This window comes from Penicillium verrucosum, assembly GCF_028828655.1.
Source record: "Penicillium verrucosum strain IBT 35672 chromosome Unknown utg000001l_segment0_segment0, whole genome shotgun sequence".
In the NCBI taxonomy this organism is placed as follows: Eukaryota; Fungi; Ascomycota; class Eurotiomycetes; order Eurotiales; family Aspergillaceae; genus Penicillium; species Penicillium verrucosum.
The window spans coordinates 10,380,318-10,394,099 of NW_026643210.1; the positions used below are offsets into that span (position 1 = coordinate 10,380,318).

The following is a 13,782-nucleotide window of genomic DNA, read 5'->3' on the forward strand; positions in this document are numbered from 1 at the left end:
GCTAGATTGGACACAATTTTCGACCTTAAAAGCCTCAGTTTTTGAATCTTCCTCCTCTTCGTCATTCTAGTCATTGCTACCTAACGGGTTCTGTGCCCATTCGAGCCCATTGCACACCGCGTCTGCCACCTTGGGCGCCTGCAGCCCTATCCCCACATCATGAGTTGTGAGTCGATATTCCATATTTGCGGGACTTTTGTCCTCTGTTCCATTTTGCTATGATTCGCCCTGTGGTCTTGGCCGAATATTGTCCGGCTTCGCGTCAGCCTTATCCATAATTCGACTCTTCACTGTGTTGGAACTACCATGACGATCTACATGCTGCCTATCAGCCCCCTATGGAATATATGGGGGCTAGGAGGACTTGGTCTTCTAGCTTTCATTTTGTGTCACGGTCTGCTTCGCCATGTCTAAGCCCTCCCCGCTCGGTCGACTCATCCAGGGGTCCTTTGCTTTATTTGTTTTGCGCGATTCATCTGACAGGCCCCGCAATTTACTAACCTGCATTCCTTTAGTCGCAAACATGCTCAACAAGCTGTCCGGGCAGCCAGAGAGCTACGAAAAGAAGTACGGCCTCCTTATCTTAGCTCCCTTGCCACATTCGCTGACCTGGTTTTCGCTGGCTATAGGGCTCTCTATAAATTCGGACGGACGCTGGGTGCTGGTACATACGGAATTGTTCGCGAGGCGGATGCCACCGACGGACAGAAGGTTGCGGTCAAGATAATTCTGAAGAAAAATGTCCGTGGCAACGAGGGCATGGTCCACGATGAGCTTGAGATGCTGCAATCTCTCCAACATCCCCACATTGTCTCTTTCGTCGACTGGTTCGAATCTAAGGTGAGCGCGTCTCTGTTTGATCCAATCCGTGCAGAGTTCTAATCATCGACCTAGGACAAATTCTATATCGTTACACAGCTAGCCACCGGTGGCGAATTGTTCGACCGGATCTGCGAGTATGGCAAGTTCACTGAGAAGGATGCGTCGCAGACCATCCGCCAGGTGCTTGATGCCGTGAACTATCTGCACAAACGTAACATTGTTCACCGAGGTTGGTCTCCTTAAGTCATACTAGCGCTTTACATGTAGCTAACCTTTGCGAAGACCTGAAACCCGAGAACCTCCTCTACCTCACCCGTGCCGCCGACTCTCAATTGGTCTTGGCAGATTTCGGTATTGCAAAGATGCTGCACAGCCCCTCCGAGGTACTGACTAGCATGGCCGGTTCCTTTGGATATGCTGCTCCCGAGGTCATGCTCAAGCAGGGCCACGGTAAGGCTGTCGATATGTGGTCGCTCGGTGTCATCACCTATACCCTTCTATGCGGTTACTCCCCCTTCCGATCTGAGAACTTGACCGATCTCATCGAAGAATGCCGGACAGGCCGCATCATCTTCCACGAGCGGTACTGGCGCGATGTGTCCCAGGACGCCAAAGATTTCATTCTCACTCTCCTGGATACGGACCCCGCCAAGCGAGTTTCCTCTGAGGAAGCGCTCAAGCATGTATGGCTGACCGGAGAGACTGCGAGTGACCGTGACTTGCTGCCTGAAATCCGCACCTACATTGCGCGTGCCCGTCTCCGCCGCGGAATTGAGATCGTCAAGCTTGCCAACCGTATCGAGTCGCTCAAGATGCACGAGGAAGAGGATGGAGATGGGGAGGATATCCCTAGCCCCATGGACATGGGCGACTCAACCGAAGAGCCAAGTGCGCCGGAGCCATCAGCGCCAAGCGACGATGCCAGTCCTACCTCTGGCCACGCAAAGAAGAAGAGTCTGGCCAGTGCTGCTCGCGGTGCTATTTTCCGTGAAGTTGTTTTGGCCAAGGTTCGTGAGCAGAAGGAGACTGAGGAGCGGGAGAAGGTTGAACGTGAAGCTCGCGAGAAGGCTGCTTCTTCGTAGATCGTTTGCCATCTTTCTTTTTGTTTCTTTTACAACTTATGTCTTGTTCATATGCTGTTCATATGTCCTGTCCTGTACTTCTCTTTTAACTGCCTGGCGGTTTCTTGGATATAATTCTGTGATTCCCATTTATCCTAGTCAATCAGAGTGAATATACAATTTTGAAGCAATCGATAAGCTTTCCCTTATTTTCATAGAGCATTTAAGTTTGATGTACAATTACTATGGAAATTTCCTTGGGAAGAACTAAATGCACCTTATGCAACCACTTATGAAAGCTACAAAGCTACATAGTAATGTCTATGACAAGTTAGAAAGTTATCTACCTTGGGCATGACCAAGATATATATAGTCAGGTGTCGATATCACGTGTATTAATAGATAACCTCCCCACCTAGCTTTAGACCCTCGTTTGTTATCTTTTTGACAATATCTCTTCTCTTCTGGCCATCTTCTACCCATTACTGCTTTAGTTCATTTTCATCTCACTTGTTAAGAGGTTCCTCGCATTTCCGTCCTCAACGTCATACATCATACATCCGTTCTACTCCACCTCGAGAGACACCGCCCCTCCTGCTCCACCGGAGCTCAATCATCTAAATATTTTCTTTCAGCACTCATCGCAACAATGTTCGCTACAAAGCGTCTGAGCAAGGTGAATATACTCTCTATATCTGAAGCCTACTGGAATGTGCATCTTGCTGACTCGATATTCACAACTTATAGGAGCTCCTTAAGGTACCAATCCCTCCCTTTTCTTCTAGGCCTTATCGCCTTTGTCCCGCCGTTTGCTTGGGAGCATACCATGGCGCACATGCATATCGTTCATCTATGAACCTATTTCGCTGACCTTTGACTTTCTAGATGCAAGAGCATGTCCCACCGGGAATTACAATCGTCAAATGTGACAATCTGGAGGAATGGCAGATGGACATCAAGATCCTTGACAATAACCCACTTTATCTCGACCAGACTTATCGTCTGAAGTTTACCTTCAGTAACAAGTACCCTATTGGTAAGCCCCATCTTCTCGGCCATCAGCCTCGGTCTCTATCGTCTCTCTCGGTAGCCCCATTCCACCACTCTTGTCCTTATCTCGTCTTGCAATTAGAGAAAATTCTAGGTTTTGACACACAATCTTTTTAGAACCCCCCCGAGGTCCAATTCATCCAATGTCCTGCCTCCACCGGCACACCTCGCACGATCCCAATGCATCCCCACATCTACAGCAATGGTATTATCTGCCTTGACCTCCTGGGTTCCGCCGGTTGGTCTCCAGTACAGACAGTCGAGAGCGTCTGCATGAGCCTTCAGAGCATGCTTACCGCCAACAATCGTGATGAGCGACCCGCCGGCGACAAGGAATTCATTGCCACCAACCGCCGTCGCATCCGTGACATCAACTTTGTCTACGAGGATGACAACGTATAAATCCCTAGCTCCTCCAAAGTTGGGAGCTAGTCCGTGGTGTGTGCAGCATAGGAGATGACCTGCGCTGGCGGGGTGGGAACATACATTGGTGTTTTCTGCATGGATGCAATCCCGCCCCTTGAGATTCGAGCGGCAGGATTTACATGGTGCCTGGTGAGATTGTATTTTTCTTCATTCTTCGCGTTTGCATTCATCCTGGCACTGGCCCATTGTTGGTGTGGTTTCCTTGCGGGCGTTCAAGGGGTTTCATTTTTTTTTTAGCAGTCCGATCAATAAGAGAGCTATTTCTCTTTAAACAATATTTGGTAAATAGAGTTAGAGTATACAAGAGAGAGGATATCAAGTAATAGATTTCATATATTTTATCATGTTCGATGTGATTGGCCAGATCGCTTATATTCCCAAAGCCAGAATAGTACAAACCATCCAAGCCCCAAGTATAAGAACGAGCCAATGTTCTCCGTTCTTCAAATAATAACTCGAGTATAATTACCTTGAAAATCAGAAATGGCACCTACGACTCAAATTGACCTTTTCCAGGGATGGCCCGCAACCGCCATGCTTCCGGTGGAACGCCTCAAACAAGCAACCAACAACGCCCTATCCAACAAAGCTATATTCACCGAAGGATTTGCCTATGGCCCCGATGAAGGCTACTCCCCACTAAGAAAAAACATAGCCAAGTGGCTATCCCAATCCTATGCACCTGCGCAGCCCATCAGCGCAGAGCGGATATGTATTACTGGAGGAGCCAGCCAGAATCTAGCATGTGTATTGCAGGTATTCACGGACCCAGCGCAGACAGAGATTATATGGATCGTGGAGCCAACGTATCATCTCGTCTTCCGGGTATTCGAGGATGCTGGGTTCAGTGGACGGATGCGGGGGATACCCGAGGACGGGGATGGGATGGATGTTGGTGCACTTGAACTTGCTTTGCTTGAATTTGGGCGTAGCAGAAACCCAGGCCGTCAAGATGGCCAGGTATGTGCTTTGTCCCATACTAAGCTGCTGATAGATTTCGGTATAACATATGCTAATGATGGAAATAGGAGAAGACATATAAGCCCCACAGGCCGTATAGAAAGATATATAAGCATCTCATCTATTGCGTCCCAAGTTTCTCTAATCCGTCAGGGACGACGATGTCTCACTCGAGGCGCGAGGCACTCATCAGAGTCGCGCGGAAGCACAATGCTCTTGTCGTCGCTGATGATGTATATGACTTTCTCAGTTGGGGCGTCACACATCCCGCCAACACGGGTTCGCATCTTCAGCCGCGTCTCGTGGATATAGATCGGGTGATTGATGGTGGTCCAGAAAATCGATTCGGCAATGTCGTGAGCAATGGATCATTCAGCAAGCTTATTGGCCCTGGATGTCGAGTTGGATGGGCTGAAGGGACGAAAGACTTCATCTATGGTCTTTCTCAAGCGTGAGTGCTCATTCCTAGATCAGAATACTGAAAGTATGCTAAAAATTTTACTTACAGTGGTTCTACGCGCTCTGGTGGCGCTCCTTCGCAACTAACGTCAACTTTCATCAATGAGCTGCTTGAGGATAACTTCTTGTCTGAATATATTGCCAACGTCCTAGTCCCAGAAGGACGACGTAGACATTGTCTTCTGGCATCGGCAATCAAAACACATCTCGGTCGTTTCGGCGTGTCATTTACTCCTGATCCGGAGACTAATTCCGTCGCAGGGGGATACTACGTCTGGGTTCAGCTTCCAGCAGAATTGACCGCGACCCAGGTGTGCCAGCAGGCCTTCGAGATGCAAAATTTGGTACTAGGTGGCGGTGAGACATTTGCAGTTCCAGGGAATGCTCCAGGGGGAGACTTGCATCGCAGGTTGAGACTTTGTTTCATGTGGGAGGATGAAGGGCGGCTAATTGAGGGGGTGGGGAGGCTAGGGCTTGTCATTGAGAATATACTTACAAACAATAAATAGAAGAAATAGAATTGGTGTGTCACCTTTGGAGTGTTTCCTTGAGTAAGACTTCTTATGAAAATGTGTAATCTCTGCTTCCGGCTTCGAATTTATTAGACATTGTTGCGAGGTCACGTGACCTTGCATGTTTCCTCCTGTAATCCAGACGGGAAGACCGCTGCACCTGTGTGATTACATAAGAGCATTTGACCAAACAATCGGAACGTCCGATTGTCGCTGCAGCGGTAGGCCCTAGACTCTGCTCGGGACCACAGGGGGTGTCGAACTCTCTCACGTGACCTAGGATCACATGCTTCCACATGTCTCCCCATATCTGTAGATAGACTACAACATAGTTCTCTCTCTCTTTCCTCCATCATCATCATCATCATCGTTGGTGATCCCACAATACAATCTATTGTGGTCTCCTCCATCTCATCCACTTGACTGTAGATCCCAACAGGTTATAAGCCTGGATCCTAACACGACCAAAACCCCCACCAAAAGTCACCGACCGACAGTCCAATCTTTTTGAACTCCGGACTTGTCGATCCAGCGTGGCTACACGTGTCGCATCACGATCGACATGTCAAGATCGTTCTTTGTTCTTTGTTTGCTTTCTTCCTTTGTTTGATGGAGTGCTACTATGCCTAATTGGGCATGCCTACTAAGCCTATTTGGGAAAGAGTCTAGTGTTTGCATTGTTCCATTGTTTGTAGAGATCCAGCTATATCAACCCCTCTGGATCTCTCTCTGCACTTCTTCTTCTCTTCTCCCCATCTTTGCTTTTCTTGTTTGAATGCACTCTTTCTCTAAAGACTTGGCTCGTAACATCGCACACCACTGGTCCCTGTGCATTTCTCAATTCCACATCCCAAACCCGGTTTCATCCGCTTGACCACCTAACCTTCCAATGGTGGTGGATTTCAATTCAGTCTGACTCATGCTCGAAATGCTGCCGACCCAACTCTTCCGTCTCCATAGTCAATTCCTCCACGAATAGAGAGCTCAAGAAACCCAATACTCCAAAAGCTGCCAGTTCATACCAGATTGTCTGCATGGCGTCCTTGTATGCATCTCGAATGAGGTCCCGTATATCAGGAGAGATGTCGGCCGTTCGCAAATAGGGAATAAAGCTGACGGCCTCACTAGGGTCTTTTAACAATGCCAAAGAAGCAGGTAAATCGATGCCGCTAATCCTATTGGCGAGGACACTGCTGAATGTCGTGGCACTAACTGCAAGACCAATAAGGGCACCGAATAGCCTGAATGAGACCATTATTCCCATTGCGAGACCCTGGTCATCGGGTGCAGCGCTGGCTTGCATTGGGATAGGAGGAACGCTGAAGATTGTCCCAATACCAATCCCCGCAATAACCTGGAAACCAGCAGTTATAGCCACTGAGGAAGATTGGTCCCATAGTGAGAGGATACCACAGCCAACAGCGAGGAAAATCCATCCAGCCCAAATTTCCCACATATATTTCCGGAAGAAGTCAACGGCGAAGGCGGTAATTCCCGTAAAGACAAAGACTACACAGCAGAATGGTAGGATCGAGATAGAGGACTTTAGCGGTGTTTCGAGGTAGACCGCTTGGAAAAATAGTGGAAGATATTGTAGAAGAGTATAAAGCACGAAGCCATGGATAAAGCTTCCAAGCAGGGACATTTGTGCCGTTCTCGAGCTGAAGATACGGTAGGGGAAGACCGCGTTAGTCTGATCCGCGTTAGTCTGATAACCCTCGTAGTCAGTCTGATAACCCTCGTAAAATGCAAATCCCACCAAAATCAAAACACCAATAATTAGCGGAACGATTGTTCGCCACGATCCCCAAGGATACATATTCCCTGCCCAACTAAGCGGTAAGGCGAGAAGAACACAACCGGCCGTAAATAGTAGCATTCCAAGCCAGTCTATACGGCTAAGCTGGGAGCGAAGTGACTGATTAATTGGTCTTAGGCGTATAAAGAAAATAGCCAGAAAGAGGGCAATACCAATTATAGGTAGATTAATCCAGCCGATCCATCTCCACGTAACAAACTCACTAAAGAGTGCACCGAGAATAGGACCCGCGATACACCCTGTAGCCATTGGAAGCGATAGTAATCTAATATATATAGCCCTCTCTTATAGAGTAGTGATATCGGCGACAATAACCTCACTTAGGACGTCGAGTCCGCCTCCGCCAAGTCCTTGTAGAACACGTCCTACAATCAGAACTGCCATATTGTTCGCGACGGCAAAGACAATTGATCCAATGCCGAAAAGGGAAAAAGCCATATAAAGAGGGATTTTACGGCCGAAGATGTCTGAGAAACTAGTATAAATAGGCTGGATGACCACAACAGCTACTGTAAAGGAGATGTTGGCCCAAAACGCGGTCAAAGTCGTACCGGAAAGTTCATCGGTGATGGCCTATAGAGAGAGAGAGTAAGGGTTAGGTGAGCTCAATAGTCATTTGAATTGAAGGACTGATTATCGAATTACCGGGATTGCAACGGCTAACGTGGTGGCATCCAGGGACACCAAGAAGACCATTAATAGCAAAGCTATAAATGTAAGATAGAATGATAGAGGCTTTCCCTTCCGGCTCCGTTGCCCTGTTTCGGAGTCGATTGGTGCTGACATGTTTGAGAGTACATCTTTTTTCTCTATACATTCGCATTCAGATTGGTTTTGAGATTGTGCTTGACACTGGGACTGAGACGGAGTTTTGGGATCTCCTAAAGATGACTGGTCGGAATATTCTTTCGTGTTTGGTGCGGTTTCTATGGATAAGGACATTCTTTGGGTATTTTGGAATAAATTGAAGATTGAAGATTGATACTCGAATTTCTCCCTTAGAGGAGAAAAATGGCTACAAATATGCACATACAACGTAGGCAAGGCTGTTCGAAGTGATTGGTAATGAGGTGGATTGGTAATCGATATCCAGGGGTGTGTCCCTTTGTTACATTCAGCACTTTATGTGATAAGATTGAAAGAAATGGCGCAATATAATCCTTGTCGTTATGTATGCGTTATCTCGCTGCAAGCGGCCATAAGGGGGTCCAAACAAAGGAAAATGGAATATATAGTACAAATGGCAGGTATTAGTTAACAACTCTAATTAACCTTGGAACTAAAATGATGACTAGACGTAATATATGGTATACTGGTATAATACTGTTAGGAGAGGTCTACGTGGTGGACGTCAAAGTGCATTGTGGAATGTGAGCAATTGATTGAGTTGAGAGTTGTAAAAGCTAAGTTGTAGAATATGAGATCCAACAAATACCCTATAAATCCATGTATTCGACCTTGTTTCTCTAAATTTGGGATGAATACATCGGCTAAGTATGCACTCGTAATCGAAATATAACCCCAGCTTACACATTGCTGAATGGGGCTTCTCCGACGGACCACCCATTACCTCTTAACGCCTCGTTCCTTAGTTCGAATATTCTGGACCAAGGAGCCTCTTTCTTTGAGGGCTTATCGGCGGATGTATTCGCTCGTCTGAAGGACTTCATTGGCTCTGTGAGCGATATTGAAATCTTCTGGATCATTCCTCCTACATCCAAAAGCCAACAATATGCCCAGACCCTAGGTTTCGCTCGAACCATGCGCTCTGAGTTTGGAATTGACTTCGCTGTTTGTGAGATGGCTAGTTTCGACAATACTGCTCTTGATGTCTTTGAGCGATTCCAACTTCGAGCGGAGTCCACATCCCTCCATACGGATATGGAGTATGCCATTCATGAAGGAGAAGTAAATGTTCCTCGCATCCATCCATTCTCCCTTGGAGGGGACCTGGTCAGGTCATCCGACGATGATCATCTTGCCTTGACTACAAGTAGACCTGGCCGGCTGTCAGATATACATTGGGAATACCAACCGACTACTCCATTGGGGAGTGATGATGTTGAAATTGAGGTTTACTCAGTGGGTTTAAATCAGCGAGTAAGTTTCATGCGCACGATACGTTGAATTCACCACGCTGACCTGATGATCAGGATATCTTTGTCGCAACCGGATCTATAGAGGTCTCTTATCTCGATTTCGGACAGGAAGCAGTAGGTATAATTCGCCGGGTGGGCCATGGTGTGAAGGACCTCAAGATTCACGACCGCGTCATGGCTTTAGGACAGGGAACTCTTGCATCTGTTATTGTGCGATCGGAGGCACTTTGCGTGAGGCTTTCCGAGGATCTTACCTTCAATGATGCTGCCCACCTATCGCTCATCTACACCACTGCAATCTACGCCCTGAGCCATGTCGCACGTTTGACGAAAGGCCGGGTATGTACCAACTAACCACAAGGTACGTTGAAGCTAACATGTCATTATAGTCAATTTTGATCCAGCGTGGGGCCACTCGCATAGGAATTGCTGCCATCCAGATTGCACACTTCTTGGAGGCTACAGTTTTCGCAACTGCGGATGACGAGAATGAAGCAGCTCACCTAGTCCACAACCTCCATGTTCCGCGGAGCCAGATATATCTCACATCTGATCCCAAATTCCCAGAATCAGTGTTAGAATCGACAAATGCTCTAGGGGTGGACATTGTGCTCAACTCTCTCCCTGGTGAGCTGGGTCATGCCTCCTGGGTCTGTATCGCAGAGTTTGGCGTTGTTATTGAGACTGAAAGGTTGGGTATCAACGAGAAGCAAAACATTACTGCTATCCGACCAAATTGCAGCTACTCTCTTGTTGACATTGGCCGAATTCAAGAGAGTAAGCCGGAACTAATAAAGGAGTGAGTTTCTTATGTGTATCATCAAGAGTTAAAGGAATGCTAACCGGAGAAAGGATTCTCACCGATACGTTGAAGTTGCTCGCCAACGGCACGATTCGCCTCATTCAACCGCCAAAGGTTTTCGATGTATCCCATATCCAGAACGCCTTTTCTGAGCTGCAGGTTTCTCCAGAAAGTAACGTTGTTGTTCAATTGCGCAAATCCGATGGAACGGGATTTCTTATCGAAAATGCTGTTAAGAGATCCATAACTCCCCAATTCGACTGTTCTGCGTCTTATCTTTTAATTGGAGGTCTCGGTGGTCTTGGGCGATGCGTGTCAACATGGATGGTAGAGCACGGTGCAAGGAACTTGATATTCCTGTCGCGGAGTGCGGGTAAAGGACCCGGTGACAAAGCATTCGTGAATGAACTCGTCACAATGGGCTGTGAAGTACAGCTGGTCCAGGGCAGTGTATCAGATCCAGAAGTTGTGGACCGCGCAATCAAGGCAGCAATTGCTCCTCTCAAAGGCATATTACAGATGTCTATGGTTCTGCGAGATGTGGCATTTTCCAAAATGAGTTGGGAAGATTGGGAACTGGCAACAAAACCCAAGACCATTGGAACCTGGAACTTGCACAATGCGACCCTTGCAGCAGGGATTGCCCTGGATTTCTTTACTTTGTTCAGTTCAATATCGGGAGTGATCGGTCAGCCGGGTCAGGCCAATTATGCTGGAGCAAATACCTTCCTCAATGCATTCTGCAACTACCGCCAACAGCAGGGTCTGGCTGCATCAGTCATTGACTTCGGCCCCATTGATGGCGTTGGTGTTTTCTCTCAGAAGGATCATCTACTGCGACAGCTAAAGAGTGCTGAATTTTACTGTATTGGCGGAAAGGAAGTCCTCGACGGTTTGGTTGTGGCAACAGCTCCTGCATCCACGATGACCCGATCTGCATTCCTCCTTGGATTTGATTCGACACTTTCACTTGACAGTGACAAGAACCGCCTAGTGTGGCGCAATGATCCACGTATGGCGGTGTATCATAATCGCAAGAGTACTGGGTCTGCAGGTGTAGCATCTGGCAGTGATGGGTTGAAGGGGTTCTTGGCTTCGGCGCGCGGAGACCCCAGTATCATGGAGACACCAGAGGCAGTTGAAATACTCGCTCGCGAGATCAGCCTGAAGGTCTTGAGTCTTCTATCCAAGGCCGACGAAGAGGTCAACACAAACCTGGGCCTTGCAGATCTTGGCATGGACTCGTTGGTCGCCATCGAGATGCGTATGTGGTGGAACCAGACCTTCCGGTTTGATATCAGTGTCTTAGAAATGATGGGCAAAGGGACATTGGATGTTCTCGCTAAACATGCTGCAGATGGAATCAGAAAAAGCTTGAAGTAGGGTCTGTATAGATTGGCTTTAGGTTTACCTATCGCTTTACTCGTTAGTATTAGGATCGACAATAGAAAGTTGTCAATTTCATTCTACAGACAAATCATATATATCTCTAGCTAGAAGGGTACTACTATCTATACAGTGCTGTATATACTTACGGAGGCGGTTTGAACTCTCAGCTATAGTATCAAGCTCAGCTAAAAGCTTAGTATTAAGCTTATTAACCCGCTCAATTGTACCTAGGTATACAACAGATCTGTCAGCAGATCACGTGCAACGACCAATGCCCAGGCAACGGAGACTCAGGAAAGAGAAGCCATGGTCATGCTCAGTGAGCAAGAGTATGATCCGCCCTAAGCAAGACCCACTCCGTATCGGATAACACCTGCACTGGCAAGCTAACCCGTTCGGGTACTACGGAACCACGTGACCATGCAGGTAGTAGAACGATAGATAGTCGACCGGTAGGTTGTATAGATAGGTCTAGTAACCTATAAATAACTTCGGTTTATATACTTAGTTATTGTTTTTTATAAACTGGTTTTTAGAGAGGTTCTGGAAGGGAATTTAGGACCATGAATTATAGTGTGGACCGTTGCGAGGTCACGTGACCTTGCATGTTTGCTCCAGTCATTTTGGTCCGCACTAGACAGTTTAGATAGTTCTTCTCTTCTTCTCCTCTCTGCGCAATAGAAGAAGACTCTTTCCAGTAATCTTACTGCTTCATCTTCTAAGAGAAATCCCACCATACAAATACATACTCGGTTGACTATAAACTGCTTCCTTAGATAAATCTTATCAAGATTCGTGAACTGCATTTTCCACACAGTTCTAAATACATGTAGTAGAAAGGGCTTGCTCTCACAGTCGTATATATCGCTTGTAAAAAATCAATTCAAAAATCCACCGTTTCGCTCAAACCAAGGACTCCGCACGCTTCTGTCATCCGTAGAACCAATATTCCGCGGCATAATCAACTTGAATCGTTGCATTTTGACCAGCACACGTAACTGGCGGGTCACCTTGGGATGTCACAACTCGATAAACTTCCTATATGGGACAATTCGGTTAGATATGTATGCTCCAGACCCCGGTAATTATAGATAACCTGAACTTACCCGAATGCCGTTCCCGTTCTTGTACCCTAGTTTAAGCCACGGAACATCGTTGGAGGATTGTGATTTTGACTTTGGCGCTGGAGTAGACGCTATTTTATTCGTAGCAATCCAGGAATTGGAACCACTCAGTCCCATGTCAAAGACCGGGTCTCCGCCGGCGTTGAAGTAATGTTCGCCAATAATGAGGTTGGTACTTCTCGTACCCTGGGCCACAAGGGCTGCCATGAACGCGAGAGATCCAATAGGAGTGGCACTGATGATTGCGGGGACTTCGTGGAGGAGAGCTAGCGATGATGAGGCAATGCAAGAGGCGTCAAAGAGTGTAGCGGCAGCCCCTGTGGCTTTGGGCTTGACGGTGGTGGAGTTGGAAATCAAGGAACCATTCCATGGACAGGTATAGTTCTGTGTTCCTCGACCCAATGCAACGTATTTGAGAGTCATGTCCGTGGATGGTGCTGGAAGTGGTGAGTTTGTTGTGTCCAGTGGGAGGAATACTTTTTCGAGAGAGCAATTTCCGAGGTTGATATTGTCGAGTTGGTGGTAAATTTGGGAGAATGAGGAAGCAAGAGAAAGAGGATGAGGAAGACCCGAGTACCCTTCCACATTTACTGCTGTGAGGAGCAGTGACAGCGCTAAGAAGAGCTTCATGGTGGCCGGGTAATTTTGGATCTATAATATGCAGACTGTTTCTGGAACTTGTTCGAGCAGATCTAGTGCTAGGGTCGTGGAAAGGAACTGGGGTATAAGGGCAAGGGTAGAATTAATAAATGGGGAGATATATCTCCTTTAATGAAAAGTCTGCTGGGGCTACTCTGATATGTAACAAAGGACATGCTCGGAGTTTGAGATGCGCCGCACAGGTAGCAAGGCTCTCGGCATAAACCGAATCCAACTAAGCGCAGTGGATTTTGGTTTAAGGAACACTTGGAAGGGACCAATAATATATTCCATATGGATCGATACCGCCATTCATATATGAGTTGTCTAACAATATACTTAGAAAGTATCCGAGCCTGGAGCCTGCTGACTGCGCTAACGGTGCCCTGAAGTTGACTTCTTTGTTGTCAACTCCACCAATCTCGAAAAGTTACTGGAGAGATGGGAAATGAGATGTTAATTCACCTTTTTGTTTGAAATGAGGATGTAACCCAGGGCCTTATAGGTTACACTAGCACCGTTGTTGTTTACTGGTGGGCAACAAACGGGTCGCCTTCGCGTTGGACAATCTTGGAATAGATTGGGGTATGAGTAATATTGTGTAGACTTTGTCAATAACA

At 47.1% G+C, this 13,782-nt stretch overlaps 7 protein-coding genes across 7 annotated transcripts; 4 read left to right on the plus strand and 3 right to left on the minus strand.

Moving 5' to 3' along the window:
• Positions 1 to 523: 523 nt before the first annotated feature.
• N7516_003780 (serine/threonine-protein kinase) lies at positions 524 to 1,904 on the plus strand (the record flags this gene model as incomplete). The annotated part of the gene is made up of 4 exons (XM_057216500.1): positions 524 to 567; positions 630 to 840; positions 895 to 1,051; positions 1,105 to 1,904. The coding sequence occupies 4 exons, from the start codon at positions 524 to 526 to the stop codon at positions 1,902 to 1,904; spliced, it is 1,212 nt and encodes a 403-aa protein (XP_057078383.1).
• A 628-nt stretch (positions 1,905 to 2,532) lies between these two features.
• N7516_003781 (ubiquitin-conjugating enzyme E2) lies at positions 2,533 to 3,335 on the plus strand (the record flags this gene model as incomplete). The annotated part of the gene is made up of 4 exons (XM_057216501.1): positions 2,533 to 2,559; positions 2,631 to 2,642; positions 2,769 to 2,969; positions 3,051 to 3,335. The coding sequence occupies 4 exons, from the start codon at positions 2,533 to 2,535 to the stop codon at positions 3,333 to 3,335; spliced, it is 525 nt and encodes a 174-aa protein (XP_057078384.1).
• A 507-nt stretch (positions 3,336 to 3,842) lies between these two features.
• On the plus strand, positions 3,843 to 5,287 carry N7516_003782 (aminotransferase-like domain-containing protein; the record flags this gene model as incomplete). Its single annotated transcript, XM_057216502.1, has 3 exons — positions 3,843 to 4,319; positions 4,388 to 4,770; positions 4,828 to 5,287. The coding sequence occupies 3 exons, from the start codon at positions 3,843 to 3,845 to the stop codon at positions 5,285 to 5,287; spliced, it is 1,320 nt and encodes a 439-aa protein (XP_057078385.1).
• A 910-nt stretch (positions 5,288 to 6,197) lies between these two features.
• Positions 6,198 to 7,109, minus strand: N7516_003783 (Major facilitator superfamily domain general substrate transporter; the record flags this gene model as incomplete). Its single annotated transcript, XM_057216503.1, has 1 exon — positions 6,198 to 7,109. The coding sequence occupies one exon, from the start codon at positions 7,107 to 7,109 to the stop codon at positions 6,198 to 6,200; it is 912 nt and encodes a 303-aa protein (XP_057078386.1).
• A 285-nt stretch (positions 7,110 to 7,394) lies between these two features.
• N7516_003784 (uncharacterized protein) lies at positions 7,395 to 7,805 on the minus strand (the record flags this gene model as incomplete). Its single annotated transcript, XM_057216504.1, has 2 exons — positions 7,395 to 7,682; positions 7,755 to 7,805. 2 exons carry the CDS (start codon positions 7,803 to 7,805, stop codon positions 7,395 to 7,397), a joined length of 339 nt encoding a protein of 112 aa, XP_057078387.1.
• Positions 7,806 to 8,586: 781 nt separating this feature from the next.
• Positions 8,587 to 11,393, plus strand: N7516_003785 (MDR/SDR family oxidoreductase; the record flags this gene model as incomplete). The annotated part of the gene is made up of 5 exons (XM_057216505.1): positions 8,587 to 8,603; positions 8,702 to 9,209; positions 9,263 to 9,547; positions 9,598 to 10,007; positions 10,061 to 11,393. 5 exons carry the CDS (start codon positions 8,587 to 8,589, stop codon positions 11,391 to 11,393), a joined length of 2,553 nt encoding a protein of 850 aa, XP_057078388.1.
• Positions 11,394 to 12,329: 936 nt separating this feature from the next.
• N7516_003786 (DUF3455 domain-containing protein) lies at positions 12,330 to 13,153 on the minus strand (the record flags this gene model as incomplete). Its single annotated transcript, XM_057216506.1, has 2 exons — positions 12,330 to 12,437; positions 12,506 to 13,153. 2 exons carry the CDS (start codon positions 13,151 to 13,153, stop codon positions 12,330 to 12,332), a joined length of 756 nt encoding a protein of 251 aa, XP_057078389.1.
• Positions 13,154 to 13,782: the final 629 nt, after the last annotated feature.